The 27,740-nt window shown below is 40.5% G+C and overlaps 1 protein-coding gene across 6 annotated transcripts; it reads right to left on the reverse strand.

The window, feature by feature from the left end:
- On the reverse strand, positions 1-27,074 carry RCOR3 (REST corepressor 3). 6 transcript variants are annotated; one of them, XM_063328523.1, is made up of 12 exons: positions 26,779-27,074; positions 26,042-26,098; positions 20,240-20,317; positions 18,579-18,631; positions 16,675-16,836; positions 16,183-16,307; positions 14,563-14,641; positions 11,639-11,857; positions 9,888-9,965; positions 9,037-9,094; positions 3,489-3,730; positions 1-3,054 (listed from the first exon to the last, which is right to left on the reverse strand). In XM_063328523.1, exons 1-12 carry the CDS (start codon positions 26,918-26,920, stop codon positions 2,710-2,712), a joined length of 1,638 nt encoding a protein of 545 aa, XP_063184593.1. In that variant the 5' UTR covers positions 26,921-27,074; the 3' UTR covers positions 1-2,709. The 6 variants fall into 6 exon arrangements, with proteins under 6 accessions (XP_063184593.1, XP_063184592.1, XP_063184598.1 ...); XM_063328522.1 differs by having other exon boundaries at positions 14,545-14,641; XM_063328528.1 differs by lacking the exon at positions 3,489-3,730.
- Between the last annotated feature and the right edge of the window lie 666 nt (positions 27,075-27,740).

Raw genomic sequence — 27,740 nt, forward strand, 5'->3', positions numbered from 1 at the left:
TCAACACCATTGTATAATTTTATTTCTAATTCTTAAAAAAATATAAATGAATTTAGAAGAGAATCACAGTATAAGGGCCCTAACATATTAGACCATTACAAGGTACATAAAAATAGAAGACACAGATTTCTTTGAAACTTTAATCCTTTGATTAAGCAGCAAGCATATCACTCTCCAGGCAAACACTGCTTAAAACAAACCCTACCCCCCAAAACAGGACGTGCAAACTGTATGCACATATTCTGCAAAGCACACAATAAAGACATTTTGCTATGTACATACTTATTTAGTACTACAAATGCTAGGAGTTCCCTACTGTGTGCTACAGTGTATGTAAATTAAGAAATACTACCTATCTCTGACCCTCCCTCCCTCCCCCTTTCAAATACAGCACCTTTGCCCAGTTATAGAATATTTAAACAAGATTAAACGGAATTACAATGTACTGAACAGTTTTATAGCAGTTGGTGGCGGCCAACTGTACTGCAACACCCAACATTCTGCATACTGAAGTCTATCGACAAGAGACAAGACAAAAATTAGCAAAGGTACAATACACACACCTCGGAGACCCAATGATAAAAAAAAAAAAAAAGAAAAAAAGAAAAGAAATCCTGAAGATGTATCTTATCACCGTTAACAATTAAACTGCGATATTTAAGACGTCAAAATGTACCAGATCAGTTTTGTATCGGTTTTGAAGTGTGGAGAGCGGCCAGATTTGTGTGTAGCTGGTGAGGGGACACTTATGACTCCCAGAACACAAGTTTCAGTGACCACGACTTCCTCGGTGCTTGTTTTACAATGCTGCTTTTCTTAGACGAGAGGTCATCTGATGCTCACGTAGTGGCTACGCCTCTGCTCTGATGCAAAATAAAATTTGTAAGAAGGACCTTTTGTACGAGACCTCAGCGCACCAGCGAAAGCTGTTCAGCAAGAAAAATCTCTTGAGTTTGATCTGAAAATATTTTTAAGTGAAGGTCAACACCTTAACTGTAGTTCAGGCCACAACTACCAAACTTTAATACTTATTTTACAAATGAAATAGGATCTGACGCTGTAAGAACTTCCCTCGCACAAAAAAAAAAAGACCCTAGCCAGCTGCTAAACCGATCGTTAGACCATCTAATTTATCTGTCAAAAAGCCTAGGGAGAGCACATTCCATTTTCAAGTGAAGTCTCATTTTAGTGAAGGGCAAATCTAGTTAATAAACACAATGGATTTAAAAGGATTTTCAAACACCATTTCAGCTATAAGCAAAAATAATTTTCTAAATAGTATGGCAGTCAACATGAATGTTATCACATAGTCAAGAATGCAATATTTTTCAATAGCTTGATTCAATCACACAGTTTCAAACAGTGCTACTCAAATTTGCAGCCTGGTTTACTTCAGGGGTAGAGGCATCTACATTTAAAAAAAAAAAAACAAACAAACCAAAACACCACCGAAAAACCCACACCCACCCCTAGAACACCGCTGGGCATAAATCAAGAATGCAGTGGAAGAAAACCTTTCTATCTATCTCCTAAAATTTGGAAGCAATAATTAATACCCAAGTGCAGATTTTACTTAGTCAATAAAACAAAACAAACAAAAAAAACCCCACAATAGCCTCAACTCTGCTAATCAACTCCGCCAGAAATTGCAGAAATCAGAGATAATCATTAAACAGTAAGACTGGGCTGGCAGCAGGTAACTCTACAGCCACAATATGTTACTACCACCATCAGCCTCTCTACTTCCCTTGTGAATTCTTAGGCAAGATATCAATGATCTAACACATACACGAACTCCAGACAGCCATTCTCAGAGGAATGAAATTCTACTGTACTTAAATTGGAAGAATTAGTGGAGTAACAAATTAGAATTAATGGTTCTCACTACATGGTTTCTCTCCTGTCATCCCCCTGGGTGGTGGAAGTTGCTGCCTGCCTCTCCACCCCAGCCCACAACAGAGATTGCAGCAGGAAACTGGACTCCTGTTCTCAGGTAACTTCTGTGAGTAGAACACGCGTGAGATTTAGTAAGTTTGGTACAACAGCTCACTGAGTCTTCAGAATACTCTTTCAGAGGAGTATTTAATAAGACAGTACCTTTTTAAACAAGAAAAAGTGTTCTGGGAAAAACATGAAGAGAAGAAACACCTACATTTTACAAGTGCATGAAATGCTTCTACTGTTATCTAAACAGGGCCAAAAATTCTGAACCTAAGGCCATTATTTTTTTGCACTAAAAAATAAAAAAAAAATAAAAATTCACACACACAAAAAAACTCAACACTACATTTAAATCTTCTACAATATTATCTATTCCTAGATTTGCCAGACTACTTTCCTGTAGTTAGATGCTTGACTACAAAGAACAGTAATAAAATAAATAGAGTAAAAATCAGTTAAACAAAATCTTGGTGTGTTGAACATTTATTCATTTAAGAAGTTAGCTTCCTTCAACAGTTATTCATATAGAGGAGGGCTGTATTGTAGGCATTGTTCTGCTGTACAAGTCTTCGACATAAAAATATTTTTATACAGGTGGTCATTCACGTGGTTCCGTTTCTAGTTATTAGCTTGCTCCTCTGTAAAACTGGTCTGATACCTGTGAAGGCTCGCTCTTTTCTCCCCTTCATTATTTGGAAAAAAAAAAAAAAAAAGTACATCGATTCTATTTTTCAAATGTAGGAGTTAGCATAATTCCGCTTTACTTCTTCAGTGCAGAGTGGACTGAGATTCTGTCTGAATTCCAATAAGCGAGGGTGGCTGCTGGCCGCTAACCGTGGTTAACACTGGCCTTGGGTTTAGACGAGGAGGCATGGAATTAGCTGGGCGGATGAGCGGTGGGGGAGGCTGATTTAGAGTTGGCCTTGGCTGAATGAATCGCGCCTGCTGTTGAAGTGGTGGAGGCTGACGATGGAGAGCAGGAGCAGCAGGAAGCGCCGGACGAAGTAACGGGGGCGGCTGATTTAAAGTTGCCATGGGAGCGGTAGGTGCTGGAGCAGATGCCTGTGCTGGAGGTGAAGGGCCTAAACACTGAGTGGCCGGAGTGCTTTGTGCCTGCACAAAGGACAAAGACAAGACCGCGTGAACAGCCACCCCAGCCAGAACGCCATGCAGTTGGGCTGCCACTGTCCACTACACAGGAAACAGCATTTAAAAAACAAAACCAAAAAACCAAGAAGTTACTGAAAAGAAATCACCAACCAAAACATTATGGACAGCAGAACTAAAAAAATATTTACGAAGCAAGAGTCTTCTTCTAGAACAAGAACTGTATTTTAACAATAAAACGCTATGAAAGGTGCAGTCACTATGAAAGGTGCAGTCCTGCTCCCAGCTGGTTAACGACATTGGCTGAAGTTCTATGCAAGCTCATCATCATTCTTTAGAATGCGGTTTGCCACTCCACACCAGTTAACCTTACATTATATCACTAAATAAAATGCTGTTCCTCAACCCATGCTTACTTATTTCTGGTACACAAAACACACCTCATCTTCTTCATCAGTGCTCTTTCCTGATGGCACATTAGAAGTATTTTTTGTGTCCTCCCCTAAAGCAGAAGCATCACCATTAGAAGCCAGGGTTCCTTGTTCCGCTTCCCATTCCTGCAATACCTCCTCTAAGTTAAACCGACGCCTGTAGTTTACAAAGAAGTTCTTCACTTGGCCAACAGTCTTGTTGCCAATTACATCTGCAATAGCTTGAAAATCTTTACCATATTTTCGGACACCTGGAAGGCAAAGTAAATAACATAGCTGTGAAGAATCAGTCAGACACAGCTACGTGTGATGTATTTATAGAGAGAACCTATGGGACCTGCAAACCAAGGACTCACTAATTAGGAGGTCTTCTCAATTAGGAGAAGGCCTTGATTTCCATTAAAACAAAATATTTTTTTTAATTGCACAGCTATCAACATACAAATCAAGAACTTTATTAAAAGGTCATTACCTGCTCTTCTTAAAGATCCTGGCTTACTCACCAAGCCTCCCAACCTAAAACCACAGAGATATGGCCTCTGACAAATAAAGTAAAGCCTTCAGTGTGCTTGTAGTAAGGGCAGAAGCCCGAGACAAGTTCAAGACAGGAGCGGGAGGGTGACCGAGCATACGTGTATAGTTGTAAACAGGGTATAACACTAGAAATGTCAAGTGACAAACAGCTTCTACAGGTTCCCTCCGTGCCAGCTGCACGCAGATGTTTCTTTGCCCACAACCTGTGCACAGCAGGAGTGGTGGAGGGCAGCAGCTACTGGACCAAACCCAGGGCAGAATAGGGGGGCACGGTTCCATAAATCACGATACACTGCACATTCCTCCACTTGTGCCATGCTCTACTGAGGCTACAAAGAGCAACTGGCAAGCATTCACTTGACAAAGTCTTTTTAAAGCTTTCATTCACCATTTACGCTGGGTAGAACCACCTGGGGTTTTGGGACAACCACCTTGGGGAATGTATGTAAATATAAGCTATTGGTGTCTCTTTACAAGACAGCCCAGCAGAAACCTCCAGGATCAAATCATCCAGCAAGCAGCAGCATGACAGAAGATCTTTGCATCATCCATTTTCGTACTGACATCAGTAGGTCACACATGTTTACAAGCACCTCACAAGTAAATCCTTCACAAGAAAATCCCAACATGTACTTTTTAAAGTTCTAAAACTACATTTGCATATAAACACAAAAACCCCCTTGACTACAACATTCTATAGTGTTTAACCTAAAATTGGAATTATAACCTAAAGTTTATTGATCTTCTCTTGGTTGTATTTAGGGTACGTGTCTAATTCCTCCTCTCTCCTGCTTAAGAAAATAAATCCTCAAACTCTCCAGCATCCTAGAACACAGCTTTTAGCTCCACAAAGTAGGTTTTTAATCAAGTGTCCACAAGTCTGGAGACTAAGAGAAATAAAACAGAGCTTTATTCTAGACTGAGTAAACAGAAGACTTTTTTTTTTTTCTGTTCTCAGCTATGCATGAGTGAATTACAATTTGACTACTTCTGTGAAGCTCCTGATAACTAAACTCATTCGGAACATATTACAGTGCTTAGAGGACAGGCTGTCTCATTACAGGAAAATAAATTTATGCCTGATTTAATGCCTCACTTCAGAAAGTGAAGCAAAGGATTCAAAAAGTGAGAGTTGTTTCAAATCTGAAAGCTATGTTCCTTTTCAACTTAATTGTGAAGAGTATGACCTTCAGCTTGTTCTGCTCTTTTCTACTTTCTTCATTAATAGGCACTTCTGATGTGGTAATGTACACTGACTGCAATTTAAGAGAAAAGTTCAGCTCCGGGATAGTAACAATTTCTGTATCCGAAGCTGATGTTTCAACTGTCAAGGGCCCAGCTACATTATTTAAGATCTTTTCTGGGGCACACAAAAGAATCCAACCATCCTGACTGCAAGAACCTTGGAAAGAAAACAAAGGGACCTATCAGCGCATGTGGGAGGGCACGTATCTAGGCAAAGCAAAGACAGGGATTTGGCTCTGTGCTTTATCAGTCATACAAGGTATCAGCTATACTCCTTAAAAGCCTTGTGTGCCCACAGAGTGCTCCCTCCAGTGTCTTAATAATTCTTTGATCACCCTACCATTACCACCCTTACTAATTTATAAGGATCATTACATGTCCACTGCGACATATCTAACACCCTGTACTATTAATCAAGTGAACAAAGTGCCCAGCAGAACAAAGCACATTTTTGTTTGAAACCTAATTCAGACTTTTAGCGATTTCAGCCTTTTCTGTTACTATGCTGTCCATACTTCTTCCTTCCCCTTAATCTACAAAACAGCTGAGCCTGTTGGCTAACTTCAACTAAAGTTGTCAAAAATAAGGTCTTAAAGCCTATTTCTAAGCAAACAGCTTGAAAACAGTGTATCTTGCATTCACTGAGAGCCCACTTATAAGAAATATCTAAAGAACGTAAGATTTCCTCATTTTAGCTACACCCAGCACTACGCATTTTGGATTCTTTTCAGAATGTTATTTAGTACTGCTCTAGCATCACCACAATGACTTCTACACAATGATGTAGTAAAATCCTTTTAAGCTGCATCAGAAACAGAGGAAGTTCAATATATGTTTATGAAAGTTTTATGCATAAGGTGCTGGCATCTCTGTAAGAGTAGATGCCAACCCATCATCCCTTTCAAATCGGTGCACACTACTTACACATCCTCATACAAATTCTGTGCTAAACACCACACAAATTATTTCTGAAGTGTTTAAACTGTTATTCAATAAGAATACTCTTATTAGGTTGCTGAAAGTGAAGCTCAAAAAAAGATGGCAGCATAGCCTCACTTCACACATATGAACGCCTTTCTCCTGGCTCATTTGATAGTAGCCCCGAGCATGGGAATCCTTCAATCTCTCCCAAACTTTGCCCAGCTGCAGAGCTGCACTTGAACATGTGCATGGCTCACTATTACGATGTTTCATCTTGAATCTCTAACTCGGAGAAACTCATAAATCCAAGTTTGATGCCGTCTATGCTGCTTAGTGTTGTGCAACACAGCGAACACTGAGAAACACACAATACACTAGCTTGGGTCCAAAGCAATATAACAAAAAGGACCACAAGAAGGCAGAAACAGTTAATAGCAACCTCTGGGTTACGAGCGCTGCAGTTTCACTCTGATGGGATTACAGTGCTCCTGGCAACTACCTAACACAGAACAGAGTTAGATCCCGGTTGTCCCAACTGTTTTCCACTGCAACGCTATGAAAGTCATGCACTGCTTTTCAATTCAAATTTGGTTGTTTTGAACAAGTCTTAAAACATTTCTGCAACTGCAATTTTCATATGGCTGAGATCTTAGCTTGAAAACATGATTGTGGTCATACATTTCTACACATAAATAAAGAACACTCCAAGTGATGAACTGTCGCATTACATTCAATAACTACTTAAAAGTTGAACCGTAACCTCATAAATTATACTGCAAAAGATCGGCTCAGAGATCATGAGTCTGAGTACACAACCCCATTGCAGGCAGCCATCCTGCTTTTAAGATTACACGCTGAGCTCTATTTTAAGGTGGGTTTTTTCATTACCTCCTCTTTAGTTACTGCCAATCTCTTGAGATCAGTCCACAAATCACAAGTTTTTTCATGTTTCAAAATCGTATCACTGAAGATTATTTTTATGATTTCCATGGTTGGATTTAACGTCTAAATTCAAGTGAACAAATCATAGAAGTGACACCTACCTGCTGAATGCTTATGATTTCTGTAAAATTATTAAAAGCACATCCCAAAATCTACCAGCACATTTGATGAAATAAATCTACTTTAAATGTACAAACTAAATGCTCAAGTCAACTTCCAAGTTCAAGCCTAACACGCATTATGGTAGCTTTCAGTACAGCTACCATAGCTACTTTCTTCTAAAAACAGAGAAAAGACAGCGTGGCTCCTTCATGCATAAGCTCAAGCAATTATTTTGAAGCAAGAGATCAGGGTCCTTAGCCTGAGGGACAGGAGATTAATACGTACAGCACTCTCATTGCAGGAGGGAGACTCTACTACTGGGCAGTAGGTAAGGGACAGGTAATAATATTTTGTTTCTGGTGTTAAGGTTCTCTCTCACCTCCATTTTATCCAGTGGCATAAGGAAGGGGATGGGAAAGAAACAATACATATAAGAAGCACATGTAAATTCAATTAAAACAGGTTTCTTCCAGAAGGCCTGATTTCTCACCCCACCCTTAAGTATCGGGGCTGACTACCTTTATAAAACACAAAGCATTTCCTAGAGAAGAGACCAGAAGACTAGAACTCCTCTCCAGGGAGTCATCACCAACCCTCATTCTCTTCTGCCCATGCTCCAGTTTTATTATTTACCTTGTCATTCACATAGTGCCATAGCTTAACAAAAGCTAAATGCATTCTTATTGCTTCCCAAACTGATGCTTAGTGAGAGCTCTGATAACTAAACTATGAAAAAACAGGACAGTTTGAACCCTTTCGTGCTAAGGCAGGCACGATGAACCTGGATTTTCTCCATTTCTCCAGCAAGCACTCTACTTACTAGACTATCTATATTAAAAAGACAGGCATCTCCTTCGGTTGCATTGGGAACAAAATAAAAAAAGTGAGCTCGTTAGCAATACTGAAAGGATGAATTTAGGACAGAAAACGGTTTGGAGACGCAAATCCCAGTCTGAGGCATGTAAGTTAAGAGGCGTGACTTCAGACACACCATGCTCTTCAGTATTTCTACTCACACTTCAAAATAAACCTAACTTTAGGTTCAGTCATCTGGCTAATAACTACTAGGTATGGCGCACCTGACACACTGATCCAAGTGAAGGTTTTATACTAAAATTCAGCCTTTTATTTTAAAGGTGAAGAATACAGGGAAATAAAGCAGATGTGTATAACTGAGCTGATCATATTATCTTAAAAAAGATGATCCATAGAAGTAAGTCAATATATAGCATCTTCAAGACAGCGTTAGGCTCTCCAGATACTTCCCTTGCATGTTACTTGACTAGGCAGTGGACGTTAAAGCAAGACAAGAGTCAGTTTTCCTTTATATAAATGAAACAATTTCAAATTTGCTGTATTAATGGCCCACTAGGTAACGTTGTTTTTTCTCCAGTACGACTGTTAGCCAAGTATCCAGATTCAGACTGTTAAAAGGCCTCCACTGGGTAGATATCTGCTCTTTTATTTCCTCATGAACAGAGAAAAGTAACTGTAAAACAGTTTTACTTTTACTTTAGAGAAATTCATGGAAGGTGACTTAGAAGATGATTGAAGGGACTTTTTGGTACTACTACAGTTGTTAAACCCGGCTTAACTTTTCTATTCAAGATTTAATATGGGTAACTGAAAGACCAGTGTCATGTTGCTTGAATGAATGCCCTAAAAATTCTCACTATTTTGCTGCCTTCCCAGTGACTTTCTTGTTTGACCAGATAAAGTTTAGCTTTTCGTTAGAGGGAAATACAAACATAAGCCTGAGTATCTCTTCAAATCCTTTGCATCAGATTTCAAGTCGCTACTACTATTAACATACCTTGTACTGCAAGAAGCTGCTCTTCTGTGGTCCAACGGGCATTGATTTTCTGATTAGACTATTAAAATCAGAAAAATGGCACAAAGATTGTTAAAATGTTTCAACAGCTGCAAAATATCTGAGCATCAGAATGTGTTTTACTCACACTACATTTTGTAACACTGGTAGAAATCTCTTGCTTGTAAGCCATAAATTTATAGTTTAAGATTGCCTTTATGAAGAGGAAGTAACATAGCATTTAAAGATTTGAGCTTAGAACTACACCAATAGTTTTTTCTCTATTTTTTTGCAGTTCTTAGTACCAGCTACATCGTATCTTATGCACAAGCTCATGATCTTTATGCAGACAGAATTTGAATTTATAGTTACATTTATCTATACTATTAGGACTTGCTGTCTGGAGTGTTTTGCATTCATGTTATGTTTCATATCCAAGCCTTTAAAACAAGCAAAAAAGAGAACTTCAGGAGTAATAAATCATTCACTTCAGATGCCCAAATGTATATATCGTCACGTTTTCACAGAGAACATAGAATTTCCTGCTAGCATTCTACATTATCTACTTTTATTCAGAAAAAAGACCATATATCAGGGCTCAATTTCAGCTCCCTATTGTCATGAACAGACATAACCGTTCACTTTTTTTATGCTTCTTTGTTCAGTCAGTTGCCATAAAGAAGCCTACCACTAATTTCTTGTAAAGAAGCCAGACTCACCCCTGCATGTAATTCAATGGATCCTGTTTAAGCTGCTGCTGAAATGCAAACACTATGCTGCAGCAAAACATATTTCTGGGGCTTCCCACTAATGTAAGTGCAAGGCCACAAGTTCTAATATTTATTCCGATTTACCTCAGGAGGTTTGAATTCTTCAATCCCGCCTTCCATTTTCTGTTTAAGTGCACTGTTTACTTGCTTAGCATTTTGAACCTTGGTCAAAAACAACAAAGTTAATCAGCTCCACAAAGAAAGTTGGTCACTTTACACATATATCTTCACTAGGATTGCCACAAGAGTACCTCCTAAGTTAGAAAGAGAAATATTATGGTTTAAGGCTTCACTATTTTTAACTGTTTTTTTTTTTCTTTTTAATTAAAAAAAAATACAGCACATTTTACTATGGAGAGAAAAATATTTAAGCCAGTCTTTCAGAAGAACAGTTTGTCTGCAGGAATATTAAAAATAGGACATAACGAGCAAGTTTTGATAACGATGCATATATTCTTAAAGAAGAATGCAGAATATTCTAGACACAAAACTTGGTTCTTAGAAATCTAAGTGAGATGTACTGTATACGTTAACTTCTTCTCTTCCAAAAAGCACTTTAAAAAAAAAAAAAAGGTTTATGAGATGTTTCCAGTTAGTTCCTTCTGACAGACTGCTTTTTATTGACCTTAGATTATCATTATTTCCTTTAAGGTTGATTCTTGAACTGATTTAAAATATTTAAATAAAATATCTTAGTCTATAAAAAGCAGAGAGCTTCCAAAGTGTACATATACATATCTATTAACCATTTAAACCTGACAGCGATGCACATAAGGTAACATAGGTAAGAAAATAGTTTTGCATACTATGGTGCACAGCTATTACAAGTGTTCTTAAGTATGGACACAAAAGCAGACAACTCAGTGGGAGATTCCAAAGGCTGCATCTCAGAGATCACTGCAAGAAAAAAAGAGAAACACAACCTCAAGGCTGTAACTCACCTACACTTAGGCTAAAGAGTAAAACCCACCTATGCTATTTAGCCCCAGAGTCCTGCTGTGACAGAAAGAAGCATATTTCTCCTGTAAAAGAATACAAGGGAGCAAAAACCCCATGAAACCCTTCATTCACTCCATGATTTTGTAACATGGCAGCTTTTAGCGGTCTATAAGGAGGCAAAAATTCCAGCAGATAAGCCTTGACTTTGTAGCCCCATGGCTCCTAGAAAGCAAGCATGCACATACTGCTGTACCCTTAGAAGCTGAATAGATCCTGTGTTTCAAATTTAAGTGCCAAAAGTTAACTTCTTCATGCAAAGGACGCAGGCAATTGTCCTCTTAAAGGTGAAGACTACAAATCTTTTCTGAATTTAATAAGAAGTAGAAAGCTCATCAATTCAAACAGAGAAATAACTGGGCCCATGATTTCCCCCCCCCACCTATGCTTTCATGGTATGTGGGGAAGGACATCCAGAAGAAAAGCTACAATTTTAAGCATAACAAATGTAACTTCCTCTGCTTCATTGGTCTTATTCTCACTTGTCACAGAAATACTTTCAACAAAGTTAAAAAAAAAAAATCAAACATGACTGGTTTTATCCTGCCCCCAAACCTGTAACATTGTTTTCATGCCATACTCCCCTCCTCCCCCCCCCTTTTTTTTATTTAAAGAAAGTAATCTTATTTCATGTTATCCACAAGAGCAGATGAACATAAGAAAACAAAACAAAAGAGGAGCTAGTCAGCTAGTGTCCAGCATTTCTGGTGATAACTGTGGAACAAAATTAGGAAGACTCACATTAAAGAAGTTTCAGAATCTTCACAGATAATCTTCAAAATCATTACAATCAGAACAATCTGAGATGAAAACAAAACAAGACCAATAACCCATGGTACCTGTCGCTTCAATGAGATTAGTTCCATATCCAGCTGTCTAAGAATTGTGTTGGCTGCATTGGGACTACAGGAAACAGCTATCACATCTTCCTGGGTCAGGTACATGCCTTTTGGTGGACGGCATTTGGAACGCTGAGAATGGTGGCGATGCTGCAAGCTCTGATACTCTCTTCTACCCAGACCTATTTTGCTGGTCTGAACAGGCTGATCATTATTGCCCTTTAATTTACAAGAAATAAATCATTAAAGAATAACAGTATCTTGTATACAACTTTATTCAAGAATAAAGTATCACATAGCATTGTAACGTCGTATTTATGACAAAAAACCCTAAGCTAACATCCTCCTTTGCATGTAGTATCCAAACTAAGTCCTGCAGATGAGCTGATGGAGCGTACCAGCCATTTCCTGGATAAGCCTGCATTAGTCTTAGAAAGGTCAGTTTTTGAAACTTCTTTTAACACGGCTGAAAATACAATAAACACTACAGAAATCCCAGTCTGAATATTGTGAAAAAGGGGCAAAAAATCAAGAACTACTTATGTAGGCAGAAGGTAAAGAATATATATATTACATGTTTAAACCAAGTAATCAGTGAATTTATATATTTATTTCTGGTCAGGTGTGAAGAGTTCAGGTGAAAATCAATGGAGAAGAATGAGATAAAGTCAACCAAAACGGGTAAGAAAGCAGTATGACACTTCTCCCTGCCGAAAGCGCTCTATGGAAAGCAACAGCACTATTTGCTTTGGGAGAGGATTTGAGATTTGGAAGAGACAGGACGGATGTGCTTATGCAGTCATTATAAAAATCCATGTAATTTAGCGAACTGCAGCATTTGTTGTTTGCTTTTTTTGAAGTGGAAAGGGATAGCAAAGAGGAGATTAAGTCTCTGTAACTGCTGTTTTGATATGTTTGGGCACCTAAACATTTCAGCTTTGTCTTCAATGGACATTGCTGGCAGCTAGTCTGCATGTATGTGACTCCCATAGAGCGAGTAGGTTCCCTATAGACCAAGAGTAGAGAAGCAAAAGTTACTTTCCCTGCAAGGATTTTCCAGTTCAAAGCAATGCTTAGTACCAGAACAGAGATGGGATTCAGGCTTTTTGCTATTTCAAGCAGCTCCCTACTGCTCCTCCCTGCTGGCATCCATGCAGGTTAAGAGGAGGTGGACATCTGATGACAGTGAAGAGAAAACAATTGCAGCAGCCATTATTCTTATGTTCTGTAGCATTAGTACAGATCAGCAAGCAGCATTTTGCTCTTCTGCCACATCCTCCTCCCAGTTAATGTAACATCTTAATCCAGTCCACAAACTTCATAGAGGCCATCTTAAAAGCACTTAAGATATCTGCCCTTCCTTGGAAGATTGATATAGAGCCTCACATCTTTGACATCTAAAATTCCTACGGTTAAGTTTACTTCTGGCCTATTTATACCATTTGGTTTTTGGTTCTGCATTGCTCTTTCAGTATGAAATGGCAGTTCCTGTCTGTTCAATCTGGATTTAAAGTGAAAATATTCTCTCAAGCTTTTGTCTTGCCAAGCTAGAATGTTTGGTTTGTTTTAGTTTTCTCTGGTAACAGAAAGTTTCCGTTGCTCTGGATGTTCAAGTAGCCTACTCAGTTTATATTTTCTTCTGAAGTGAAAGTATGCAAATCCTACCAGAAATATTAGTCGACAAAATTATCTTATGTAGATACAAATAGCTCATCAGAAAATGCAAACCTGTTTGTCCTGTTCCTAGAAGTCTATGAACACGCTACTTTCATTCTGGACTGCATGTAGTGATTCAAACAATAACCACGTAAATTGAACAAAATAGCTCTTATTTAGAAGTGGCCTAGGCAGCAACTCAAATCAACAAATTGCAAGAACATTGTTACAACAGCAGAATAAAGTAAAAAAGTTCATTATTAGACCTTGTGCCATTACAAGTTCTAAAAAACATATCCTGGCATGTTAAAAAAATTAAAATCCCATACTCTTTTACAGAAAGGGGTAATTGTAATTGTCCTTTCCCCTCTGCCCCCCTTCCTGAGACAGTTAGGTAAACCGATACATTGAAGGTCACTGCAAAGCTGAGAATGGAATCTAAACCTATCCGTCTCTTACTCAACATCATTTTTGGTAGAACTGCGAAGTTTTATTAATAATCCTAGATACCACTTCACAGGAATGTTGAGGTTTTGCAGTACCTCTCCTCATATTCTCAAGAAGCATGAACTATCTCATTTTAGGAAAATCAAAAACGTATTATGTTGATCAAGCAAATAATCAAACATTTACAAACTTAACTGTGTTTTTCTAGTCTTGTTCATAAATAACCTAACGTTTACCAGAAATACCCCCCAAAAAAACCCAAACTTGAACATACTCCAAACACAGCACTTATCTGTAAATCTAACAGTAAGTGCTCATTAGAGGAGACAAAAATGTTTTTTGCTACACTTATTAGTAGAAAGCATCTCAATAAAGCCACATATTGGTTGAAATGCATAACCTCACTGTGGCTTTGAAAGAACCAAAAAGTTATTCTTGGAAAATTGTCATTTAATTTTAAAATGCAAAGAAAACATTTAGAGTCCAATAATTCACAACCAGTAAAACTATAAACATATTAACAAGACAGAGTCAGGAGGAATGTTATTTTATCAGGTAGCGATAGCATACATCACTTATAAAACTTGAAGATATCTCAGAAGACAGTGAAGATAATGAAAGACGCATTTATGTCCACAGAATGGCAAAAATATATGACAAAATTTTGTTTTGATCAGAAGTTGTCAAGATCTTGATCACCTAAAGCCCCTGTGATTTCGGCAGGCTGCAAGCTAAACCCCCTTAATACAAGTCATATTCTTCACAGTAACACATTCACAGAAAACAAACAAACCGACATTCACCATTAATCTATCTGTTACCTCCTTTTTGGCTTCTTTTTTTGGATCATAATCACTATCATTTCCATCCATTGGATGAGCTTCTTCTACATCATCATCACTGTGGACAGATTATAAGAAGTTGGTCATTTTATCTATTTTTGTTTAACGCCAAATATAAATATGTATCAGGGTAAAACAGAATTTTCTACTCTGAAGTATCTTCTCTAAGTATATGGCATCTCAAAGTTATTCATAGTTTTCAAACGGAAGCTGTTAGAAACACATTTCCTTTATTAAATTCTAATAATTATTATGATAAACAAGCAATCCTAAACAGTAGTTTCAAAATTACTTTAAGCAGTGTTGATACTGCTGCCAAAAAATTCGGTGTCACCTTTCTTCAATTCAACTACTTGTGCCAACGTGAACACTTGCATGGTCAACTATACCAAGGCTAGAAATCACCTTTCATTTGTCACATTAGTTTTAATAGATCAATTTTCAAACCACTGCACGAGGTGCATGAATAAACCTTTGCTGAAGTCTGCAGGGAACAAAAGGCGGCAATATAAGATGGGAAAACACGGGACTGCTCGTTCATCAACGTGCTCAAGATCTAGCAATTTGGGGGGGTTGGGGAGCAAAATGAAATCTGCTGAATTAAGTCAAAGAGAAAAGGTTGAAAAGATAACAGTTTAGTTGAGTCCAATCCAGTCATTCACACAATATAATTTCTGAATACGTTAATGTAAAAACACCCCCAAAATTTCTGGTTATTACAACCCCCCCTCCCAAAATTCTGTATTAGAAGCAAACTGATTTTCTTCTGTAATTTTTCAGCTATAGGGACACTAAGGAAGCACACGAATTTTAGATTTCAGGAGTTCTTTTCAATAACATAATTTAATGGACTCTTGCTTGTTTTCCATAGATGCAAAATCATACTTTCCAATATAAATATGATTATGTTACTTATACATTCAACATCTAAATCACTTTTTAAAAGTGCAAGTTAATATTCAAGTATACCAAGTGTAATATAATTTTAATTTCATAGTAACTAGGGGAACCGTCATTCCCTTCTATACAAGACAATTTTAAACTATTTTGAGCTCTAATTCTCTCTGACTGATAGTTGTTCTAAGTCTCCTAAAAAAAGGATTTTATATAAGCTTTGTTATAAAACAGTACTTGGACATTCTAATTGCTACAGCTCTTTATTGTGGTTGATCTTTCAGATGTAGTTCTATTCTAGTTCAAAAAAACCCAAACCAAAAAACAACCCTAACCAACAAACCACCCAGAAAACCCCCACACCCACAAAAACACTCTCCTCCCCACACAATAATACAGGGTTAGACTTCTCAAATAAAGCATTACTTCTAAACCACATTCCCAGACTTAATTTTTTTTTTAAACCCCTTGATTTTACAGTTATTCATTAAAGCACTCAAGTGTGTTATTACAACTCAGACCAACTGGAGCGATATAGCTCTTAAAGCACAGGTACCAAACCCCTTGCTAAAAGCAGAGACATCACCACAGATCCTCAAGCCTAAACACATGCTTCACGTTGAAACAATAGCTGGAAATTACTCTGACATCTCTACCTAGAAAGACTTCAGTCTCTGGTTAGCTACTTAAGAATATAAAACTTACCTGTCACCTTGATTATTTCTATTAGCTAGTTTCCGAGCCTGCCGATCCATCAAACTTGTCCTAGAGCGAGTTTTTTTCCAAGAATAGTAATATTTTACAAGGCTTGCAATAGTCTTGTCTGGAAGCTAGAAGAATTCATTAACGTATTAATACTTTTCAAAATTAAAATTCCACCCAAGATTATTTACAATACTCCACCCAAGCTCTATTTACAACCACCTTTACACAAATATTTTAAATGCATGGATAAGATGGAAAGGAGTGATGTATTTTATATACATTTTTAAAAAGGGGGGAGGAGACGGAAAGGCTTTTTTATTAGAGTGAAAAAGCTATAGGCCAAGAGACACAATGAAATTAACTTACAACTTATATTCAAGGTTGTTCCTGAAGCTTTTACACAGAAATCAACATGTAATTTTAGCCCAACAGGAGCCTTTGTTCTTTGCGCATCTGAACTGTTTAATGCTTCTGATTAAAATATTACTTTACCATTTGCTGGATCCTGTGAAAGCTCTTTCCATGGAAGCTAAAAGCTTGTTCAAATAGGACTTTATCTTCAACTGTCCACTCATCAGGGAAAGGAGTGAAGTTAGGGAGATCCGCAAGGGACTTCTCAATATTATGTTTATGCCAGAACAACATGCCGAGAGCCTTTGAAAAGAAATAGTCCCTTTTTGGATTTAGTCAACTTTCTAACATGTTGAGACAGGTTAAATAAAAATAGGCAATTTAATCACTTAAAATAAAATTTGACTATCCAAACTCCTCAAAATGTATTTACAATTTTATTGGCTATATACTTTAGGTTACAAAATTCTCTTTGGAGATGATATGAAGAGTCGGCACATCTGTACTTTATTAAAGGTATGAAAGCTAGACAATTTAAGGTTGGCATGGCAGCAGTAATTCTGAAGTAGCAGGAACTAGGCTGACAGACTCAAATTGACCCACTTTCTTCCTTTACAAGCATGTATCACATACACAGTTCCTTACAGGTCTTCACGCCTTTATTACCAGACCACTCAAAAAAGAAAACAAAATACTTTTCAGCAGCCAGAGGATCATACAAAATGCAAGTCTGAAAGTTCAAAGTGAGAGTGGTCTTTCCACAACTCTCCAATCCACAAATAATGCACAGACACTTCCATGTCATGCGCACCTAATATGGAATGGAAATTCAAATATACTTTCTTACACAATTTCATGTCTTGATATTCTTAAAGAATTTTATGCCGATTAGACTTTCTGCCAAAGAATCAATGACAGATTTGATGCCAAGCCTGTCATGGGAATTGGGAAATGCAATCCACTCAAGTTTCAACCATACAGTGCAGACATGATCACTAGTTGTTCATCAGCTCTCCAAAACCCTGATTTCACATCTTCTAATAAGCTGGACACAGCAAAACTCTTTTCCTGTTAAAATGGCAAGTGAAAAGCACCTCTTGCAAAGATAGTTTCTATTCCACTGTGAACAGTCTACAAATATTTTGTACCCGAAGTTTTGAAAATCAGTCGTTTTTTAAAGACTTATTTTGAGATTCCTCAGTTCCCTCTCTCCCCTAACAAACGCCAAGCCATAATCAAACATCACCAAACTGCAGACATTCTGGACATCGGAACATTGGCAGCCTCTTTTTTGCAAAGCAGTTGACTAGCAAGTCTTTGCTATTATGACCTTCCATCCTCTAAAACGTCATTGTACAACTTGTTTCCACTTGTATACCAAATTTTTTTTTGTAATAGGTAATCTCACTTTTACATAAATTGGTTAATTTATGAAAAAAATTGCAACAGAACTAAGTGCAGACCAGCAAAGTTTTATCCTGTACTTTTTACGGGATGGTGAGTAAAGGTTATTCAAAAAAAAGTGAACTTGTTTGTTACTCTCAAACCTAGAATTTGATTCTGTTTTTCCTGCCTCTGAAAAAAAACACACTCACTTAAAGTTGGTTTGCCTATTTTTTTTTCAACATGCATGAAACCTTTCCAGTGCTGTCCCTATTGCAATTAATAGTTCAAAATTGCACCGTATCTGAATTCTAATATTAAACATTAAATTGGTAAGCTGCTTTCCTAAGAAATTCTTTAGCTAAATATACACACACAACTGCATGACATGCCCAGTGTATCAAGAAACATACCAAACCTTTCAAAAGTGCACATTACAAGCTGAGCATGTCATGAAAACAAAGAGCTCAATCTTTTGCAGAGAATCCAGACCACAACTGTATGCGGATCCATTTAACTGCAGTGTTTGCTGCCGTGCCTGAAGAGAAACAGCGTTAATTAATGGTAACCAAGGGGGAAAAAAAAAATAAGAGTTGTGTTATACTTTTATATATATATAAAAAAAATCCTTTAAATGAGCACTCTGGTTTCATAGCACTTACCTGTTCCACATTGTATCCATGTTTTTCCTTTGCTATTGCTATATATTCATCCACTGTAACAAAGCAATGTCACAATTATTCTTCAGTACTTTTAGTTCTGCTACAAGGTGACAAAGATTTAGCCATCTAATGTAGGAAAACAGTCTTCCCATGCTTTAATACACTGCATAGGCCCAAGTCCCCCAAAACGCTAAATATATTCATAGCTTTATTAATAACCGATAAGCCCACTGTCTTTCATGCAACATTTCATTTTATAAACTTTTTACACAAGCTAATTCTCAGTGAAAAAGATGTTTTCCTTCAGATTTTTACTACAACAAAGCCACAGAGGGTCATAATTTATTTATTTAAATCAGAGACTAGCTGGTCAGTCAAAGGCTGTGTTTTCTTGGCACACGCTCCTAAGAACACAGACACACTGTGGGGGTTGACCAGACCCCTGGCTTAGTTTTAAATTGAACTTATTCTACTGTTCATATTCCCAAACACATTAAATATTAATGTAAAGAGATCCTAGATCCATGATTATGCATGTCCTTGGTATTAATATAGTTTTCACTGACCAACATCAATTTTAACCACGGTATGAAGTCAGTTTTCAATAGAGAATATGAAAATTCAATAATTTGGTCATCAAATTTGCCTATAACATATTTTTTTAAATCATATTTGACCATACTAGAGCGAGCTTTGAGTTGAACAATTTCCATCACTTTGCAATTAAGTTCTGCTGGTTTTGATATTCAATGGGTACTTTTTTTTTTAAAGAAACAAACTCTTCCCATTCACCTTCTACAGTCACAATTAAGTGGCAATTAAGTGTAGTTGAAAGGAAGCAAGATTGAAAAACAGAAATAATTATATCCTCATTATTCAAATGGACCAGAGATGTCCTTGCCATGAACTGCTGCAGCAAAGAGTTAATTGTACTTTAAAGGAATGAAGTGTTTAATAGTTGTAGTTGTAGAAGAATTTATTTCTAACTGCTGTGCAGTACTAGAAGGTACGCCCCCTCAAACGTAGAGGGACAAAAACCTCTAACTACTGGTAATAACTAGGAACAGGCCTAAGGACCAGGTTCTCATGACTGCAACCTCAAAGTTTGCTCACTTATATTACACACGGGAAATTGTAGCATAGAAGGCAGATGGGAAATTCTAGCATAGAAGGCAGGTTTAAACTAGGTTAAATAGATAATTGATCACATTTAGTCAGATGACTCCTGTATTTCAGGTCACTTTTGAAGGGAGAAAATGCTTAGTTTTTTCCCGATAAGACAGCAATAATAATTTCCTCTTGAACTGGGCCTCAACACGTCTTTTCTGAGTATATCCACTGCAACTCCTGCTCCTAGAAATTTACAGCAGCAAGTTCCTCATGTTTAGATGTTCATTTATCAATAACTGAAGGTTTCACAGACACTGATGACGATACAACACAGGCAATGTGATTTGAAACAAAGACTTAACTATAAAATAAGAGAAGGTGATCTTTCCTTTCCCAGGAGTTCTCTAAATAAAGAAATAAAAGAGAAGCTTTCTGTTTAATTTACTAATTTGCAATTTCACTTTGTGTAAAATAAAAAGCAAACAGGTACACTAGAAACAATTATTTAGGTATACTTAAGCATCCAAATTCCTGAGCGGGGAAGGACTTACACTTGGCATCTGGAATATTATGATATGGAGACCATACAAGCATCCCTCCATTATCTTTATCAGTATATTTTGTGGCACCTGTAAGAAAACAAGTAAATCTCAGTATTTATAAATATGATCTAGAAAAAAAACTACTCAGGGGACAATAAGTAAAATATTAAGAAGTCCATCCCAGCTACTAAGGGGAGGGGAAAAAAAAAAAAAAAATCATTAGTTCCACATTATTTCCTTAAGACATTGAATGGCTAAATTTGAACACTACTCTTACGAGGCTCAGTCGTAACTGGGTATTAGACAGGATGCTGGTTACCACAACTGGAGCATTAAAGCACATTGCTAAAGTTGGCATGGATGCAAAATTTAGAGGTACTTGTGTTGGAAAAGTCTTCTGGAACGTATGATTGCCTGTTAGTACTCTAACATTTATCTCTATCAAAGGCGTATCAGGACCTACTGTGTGAAGTCAGGATTCCTTAAAACAAAAAAAAAAAAAAAGAGATGGGGTAAATACAGTCACCATCCCTGATCCTTTCAACAAGAAACTACACTAACAACCATGCCAGAAACAATTATGTTCATAGCCATGTAATTTTGATATTCCTAGCCAACCGAATTGTGTAGCTGTAGAAAGTAATCATGCGTAAAAGTAATATTTTTTTGTTTGGTTGGTTTTGCAGGGGGTTGGGGTTTGTGTTGTGGTTTTTTTGTTTGTGCTTCACCTCTACCTCAATGTACCAAGGGAAGCAGTCCAAGTTAGTTAACCTATCAGGAAGGTTGAGCAATTTTTGCAATATTGATGCAACCTTGTACAAAGCACCAAATCACAGAGTCTCTGATTTTTAAAAACACGCCGTAAAAGAAAAGAAAACTCTCCAATACTGGAAAAGCATTAACTAATAGTTACTTTTCATGACTATTTTACAAATGTACACTAGTACATAAAGCCTCTTATTTGTTTACAACAGTTTATTTTGCTAAGACATTGCTCAACAACTGAAGCATTTACACTTGTGTCAGTATGAATTCCTTGAACAATCAGCCTCAGAGGAACTTTCCTTGCGTCCTTCTTGGAGAAGGACAGGTATTTTTTTTTATTCAGTGAAACAAACAGCTTTCCACACCATTTTAAGCTTCCACACTTTGTTTAGGTTCTACATCTTGTTGAAGGAAACATAACAAATCAATGCTTTGGAAAAAGAGAACAACTCAGTGCTTTCTAATTATGTACTATGTTTTGTTGCTCTTCCCTCTTCAGTTTGGCAGTGTATTGTATTTGCTATCATCTTTGCAATCTTTAGATCCATTATGACCGTGAACTTGAAAACCAGTTAATTTGAAAAACTAAAAGAACTTGTCAGAACTCGTGCATCTTCCAAAATGAGATGTGCAAGACAGATAGTCTAAATGCACCCTAAACTCTGTAACAAGTTAAAAATGTACACACATTCATAAAGCACCAGTTTCAAGGCATAAGCAGTACTAAACTCTGAAAGGGTTTTGGTATACAAGAACAGATTCCATAATATAACATTATCCCTTAGAACAAAAAAAGCATGCCATTTTTAGTCATTAGGAATTTCATGTATTTCATGAAGAGTAATGCAAACATGTTACAGGCACAATATTTCTCTTGTCCACTCAGTTTTTAATCACCAGTAAGTGACTGCCACCCTGTGCTCCATTCTAACTAAGAGTGAGGAGGAAACAAGACCACCAGAGAATGCACCAGAATTTCAGGTTGTGAGCAAGAAAAGTCTAAACTTAACATGAGCATACCCTCAGTTTTTTCTTCCAAAAAAATACCAGACACCTGCAGACAAGTGAGCATGACAGACATTATCAGGTATTGAGTATTCAAGTACTAAAGTGAAAAAAAAACTTAGTTTCAGAGTCCTGTCATTTGCGTCTGCAGGAGATCATGTATATGGTGACACCGCCCTACAGAGGTGCCACCCTCCCATGACTAACAAGCATCTCCCACCAGAACACCCCTTTTCGAAGCAGTGCTGTTTCTCCAGCAGGAACCAGGCAACTCTTTCCTTTCAGGTAGCATCTTCACACTGCCAAAGGGAAAGCAAAGACGACAAAGGAAGGATGGGATGCATACAGGTAGGACTGTGCTCAAAGGAAGGCATCCTGTCCTCAACACAGGGTGTCCACAGCTACAGTACAGGGACCCCTCCATCTCCATACGCCTTTATGAGAACTGCTTCTTGTCCTTTGTGCCCCAAGTATTCAACCAAGCAGCAGTCCCCCCTACAAAGGCTGTGTTGTATCTCAAGGGCAACATGATCTTTACCTGCAAGATCCATTCTTATTACGGATAGTGGTTGGAAGTACCAGGCAACAAGTTAACCAAAGCCCGTTAGAAGAGCAGAGTTGTAAGCCAGCGAGGAAGAGAAAGACCATGAGATACACCTCAAATACAAGTGTCTCTGCCCAAACCCCAGGTGCAAGCCACCTAGGAAGACGTTTCGGTACTTCAGCTCCTGTGCTCCTCTGCCAATATCACTTAGAAAATGGGGCTGTCTGAAGACAACCAACAAGCACTCTCCACTGCTTCCAGAACAGAGAATCTGTAGCAGCAAACTGACACTTTCTAAATTCCAGCTTAGCATGAGAAGTTAGGTACACACAGATGGTGCTGCATCGATACACAACTCTAAATACTGAGAATAAAACTGAAGCATACAAGACTTAGTAAGGGCATCATGGGGCAGCATAGCAATTTAAAAATATATTGTTTTCCAGCATACAAAGTACCATCATCCACTTAAGCCTAAGCTTTGAGAGCAGGAACAGAAACACAGAAACTAACAGGAGGAAGAACTAAATTCCTAAAACAAAGAAATCTTAAAAATAAGTAAATAAGCAAATAAATAAAATTAATATCAGAGAATGTGAGGACAGATGGCATGGAATAAATTCTTCTTGATGGTCTCCTATCCCTGAGAAGGGGGTAAATGGGAAATAAGTATTTCTCCATTAAGCAAGCAAAATTCATACTAAAGCCTTAGAGAAGTCCAAATCTGAGTAGAATAAAACTTCTCCAGCAGTCACCTCATGGGTGGATGATACAACAGAGTGGTGCATCCCCAGTGATGACATTCTCCACTATGCTTTCCACAAGAATGCAAACAGCCCACAACATAACGATACCAGCTTTGTCACATCCTGCCACGTCTATAGGTGGGTCAGAAAGTACAAGCAGGAACAATTTCACCTCAAGAATATAAAGTACTGTAGGAAAACCAGCAGGAGGAGACAAAAATCTGGAGTGCAGGAGATGGTTTATTAACTCAGTAAACTAGGTAAGGAGATAAGGGATTTTTATTTTATTAAAACCATTTTTTTTCAGCAAGAAAAATGTATCTCATTGCAGCAGGATCTAGTAACAATTAAAAATGCTATTTCTGTTACAGCTTTATCTGAAGGCTTGCTTGTAAAAAGGAGATGGTAGGGGAAGGGGTAAGAAAGAGCCTGTTTAAATTAACCTCTAATTGTTGCTTCCAGCAACAATCCGCTTCTTCCAAGAGACAGTGAAAAACAGTTGATTCGCTTTTTCTTTAAGCAATTTCTTATTTTATACACAAACTCAGCTTAAAAAAAAAAGTTTACCATTGTCACAACTTTAATCATGAATGTTTTCTTCCTCAATGTATTCAGGTAGAGCATTTCTTGCAAATATTTTTAAACGCAGGCTAAGTGAGGCCAAAGGCCTGGTATTTATTCTACTTATTTTAGTATTCTTTCTGCGTTTACCAGAGGGCTGACTTTGTATCTTAGACTTCTATCCAGTTTAATCCATCGATTCCCTTCTCTTACCTATTTATTTTAAGGGTGTTAAAAAAAACCAACACTCAAAGTTACTGTAAATAAACACACATTCTAATGTAACTGTAAAACCCTCAAAAAAAGGCATTAAAACAATTCCAAGAAGAAACAGCATTAAAGTTAGTATACTAGAGATAGTGCCTATGTCCATATATGCAAACCTAGAATGGAGTGTATCCATTTGATACAACACATAAACCATCTAAGTGTAGCTATGATACGAGCACAACTTTTTGTCCAGCATTACTTCCATCTCTAAGAAATGATGCCTCAAGAGTCATCAGAAATAAAACAGATGAAAGCATGAGATCTTGCTGAGATCTCCTCAGATAACCAATCTGCAAATGTGGTATGTACTGTATTTTTACACTGTATGGACTTTTTTTTTTTAAATTTTGTAAGACTTAGGCGTACCAAAAGAAGTTATATCTTCTTGGCCTAGTAACCAAAATAGACACTGAGAAGAACAATACTGTACATTATGCCTTTTACACAAGACTTATCGAAGGAAGATTTCCATCATTAAGGAAACTGATAAAGTAAAGGAGTATATAGTAATCCCAGTTATTCAGTAAAGGAGCATCAGTTGAATTCCACCCCCAAGAACATTTAGGAGCTTGAAAAAGCCTGGTTATAAGAAAGCATAAAATTAGTTCTGTGGTTACAAATGCAATGATACTATTGCATATATAGTTTACAAAATTGAAACCACAGAACCCCAGCTGTCCTACAAGGGGAGAAGAGTTCTTTTAATTAAAAGAAAAAACAAACACTATGTTGTTTTTCTAATTTAAGTGGCCTGTAGGAAAAACAAGCCCAGGCTGCAGGTTAGAAACCATCATTTTTATTTACATTTATTTTTATGTAGGCAATGTAAAAATAACGGCTGTAAACGGTTAGTTCTATTAACAAAGGGACCTGGACTACGTGCTCCTTCCTAGGGGAAAGGCATTCCCTTATGCCAGGATCATGCATCCATTTAATCCCACCCTCCCCCTTTCTTTCCCCCGGCCTTTTCTTTGGCCTGTGGGGACTTGCGCCCATCAAGAGGGGCTCGCTCCAGCTTTAGGAGGCACTATGTGAGCAGCTCTGGCCCAATCCTCTTCCGGTAGGAAATCATCTGACACCAATGGACGCCTGTTTGGAGAACAGGAAAGTAGATAGGCTTCATCTGACCACTACAGCAAAACTGATAAACGCTCCCACGGCCTCACTGCTCAGGGTTAGTAACGCAAGATACCATTCTAGCCATTAACTTGCTAAAACCCAGTACCAGGCTATGCGAGCGTACCCAGTATTCCTCGGGGCGGGGCTGCGGGGGGGTGTGGGGGGGAGTTGAGGAAGGCGGAGGAGAGCAGCTCAGGCTGCAATAGCGGGGTTAGCGAGGCTACAACCGCACACAAAACCAGGGGCAGGAGTTTTTCCCACCGAGCGCATCTTCTTCCAGCCAGCGCCTGCAGCCCGCAGCCAGGTCTGCCCGCCTTCCGGCTGGGCGCGTTCGCCGCCCGACAACATCCATCACCCCTCGTCAAATATTTTTAAAATCACCTTGTTAATATATTATATGCGTTATAGTGTAAGGAGGCTTGGATAAAAAAAAAAAAAAAAAGGTAGGTGTGTGTGTGTGTGGGAAGCATCCAACCTTTTTCCAGCTTCACCGCCTCCCGCCGGATACACATAATAATAATGATAGGGCTGATAATGAAGTGAAAATTTCCCACCGCGATGTCCCCCCCCCCCCCCCCCAACCCGGGCGCACGGAGAGCAGCCGCTGCCCCCGCCGGCACCGGATCGCCAACACAAAGGCTCAAAAGCAGAATAAATACCAGACCCCCCCCCGCCACCGCCGGGGGAGCGCCGAGCCGAGCCCACCCCGGCGCCGACCCCATCCCTCCCTCCCTCCCGCCCGCCCGCCGCGTGAACGGCGGCGGCAAGATGTCAGGTCTTACAAGCCGAAAAGCGATTTACCGGGCTCGAAGTCAGGAATGCGTGCCTGGTATTCCGCTCCGACCCTCATTCCTACATCTGCAACGTAGAGGGGGAGGGAAAAGGAGGGAAGGGGGGGGGGTTGGGGGGGGGGGGAGAGAAATTAACGGCTTGGGTGTCCCCGAACGGCCGGGCGCCCTCCCAGGCTACCGCCGTGTGGCGGGCGGGCGGGCTGGCGGACGCGCCGCCCGGGAGCCCCCACCGCCGCGCGGAATAAGCCACCTCCCCCCCCCCCCCCCCCCAACGCCTTCCCCGCCACCCCGCCCGCTGCCGCCGCCGCGGATTAAGCCCCCGACGACCGCCGGGGAGAAGGGGGGTGGGGGGGCGCGGGGGGGGAGTTTATTTCAGCGGAACAATGGGGACGGCGGCGGCTCCCGGGAGACACTCCCCATCGTTAAGCACGGCGGGGCCGCACGGCAGCCGCGGGGCCGCGCAGCGCGCTCCCGCGAACACCACCCCCCCCCCATCCCCCTCTCTCTCCCCCCCCGCCGATCCTTCCCTCCCTCCTCCTCCTCCTCCTCCTCACACGCGGCGCGGCCCGGCCCGCCGCAGTACAGACGCGGCGGCGGCGGAGAAGTAACGGCGGCGGCCGCCCCGGCACCGGCGCGGGGAAGGGGGAGGCGGCTGGGCTCGGCTGGCCGCCCCTCCCGCCGCCGCCACCGCTGCCACCCTCCCCCCCCCGCTGGCGGGGCGGCCCGGGGCCGGCCCCAGGCTCGCACCGTGCTCGTCGCCACTGTCACCGCCGCCGCTCTCCGGCTCCGAGTAGTGCCCGTTGGAGGGGCTGCTGCTCTTAGTGCCGTTGGGGGCTGCCCGGCTCTTGCCCCCCAAGAGCTCCGCTCCCTTCTCCATCATGCCCGGCATGTCAGGGCTCGGGAGGGGGGAGCGGGCGAGAGCGGCGGCAGCGCGGGCTGCCGAGGGGGGGAAGTTAATACGGAGCCGCCATGTTGCCCCCTCCCCGCCCCCCCCTCGGGCCGCCGCGGCGCCGGCACCTCCTCCTCCCCCCTCACACCGCCCCCCCGCCTCCCCCGGCGCCGCGCAGCCACCGGGAATCCCTCCGCGCCGGCCCGACCGGATCTAGCCGAGGGGGCGGGGATAACCGGGCAGAGCCCAGGAAGCGCGATTCCTCCGCCGCGCCGCTATCGGGGACTCGCCGCCGCGCCGCGGGGCTCCCTCGGCGGGGAGAGGGGACTATTTTCCCCGGTGGCGCAGGGATCCCGGCGGGGAGGGGTGGCGCGGTCCGCGGTGAGGGGTGGGAGGTGCCCGGCCGCAGCGAAGGGGCTGCGCGGGAGAGGTGGGGGCGCGGGCTGGGGCCTGGCGGCGGGGCAGCGCCCGGGTGAGGCGGGGACGGCGGAGCGGGGCCTGAGGGGGGAGTGGCGCCTGAGGGGGGATCGAGGCCGGAGGGCGGTCACCTTAGGGCCGGGCCGGGCCAGGGCGGGGCCCCGGTTGTGGAAGGCGATGGCGGCTGCTGCCGGCGCGGTGAGCGGGCGGGCGGGCGAGCAGGGCTGCAGTCGGGGCTGCCCTCCGAGCCGCGGCTTGTGGGGAAACGCTTCAGATCAGGGGTCAAGTCAGGCTGAGGGGACTGAGGGCGCAGGGAAGCCGGTAGCAGAAAACGGGCGGCGTCGCAGGTGGTTCCAGGTGCTGTGGGGGCGTGTGTGAAACGGTGCTGGTTTTTCTTCCTAAA

This window comes from Chroicocephalus ridibundus, chromosome 3 (assembly GCF_963924245.1).
Source record: "Chroicocephalus ridibundus chromosome 3, bChrRid1.1, whole genome shotgun sequence".
In the NCBI taxonomy this organism is placed as follows: domain Eukaryota; kingdom Metazoa; phylum Chordata; class Aves; order Charadriiformes; family Laridae; genus Chroicocephalus; species Chroicocephalus ridibundus.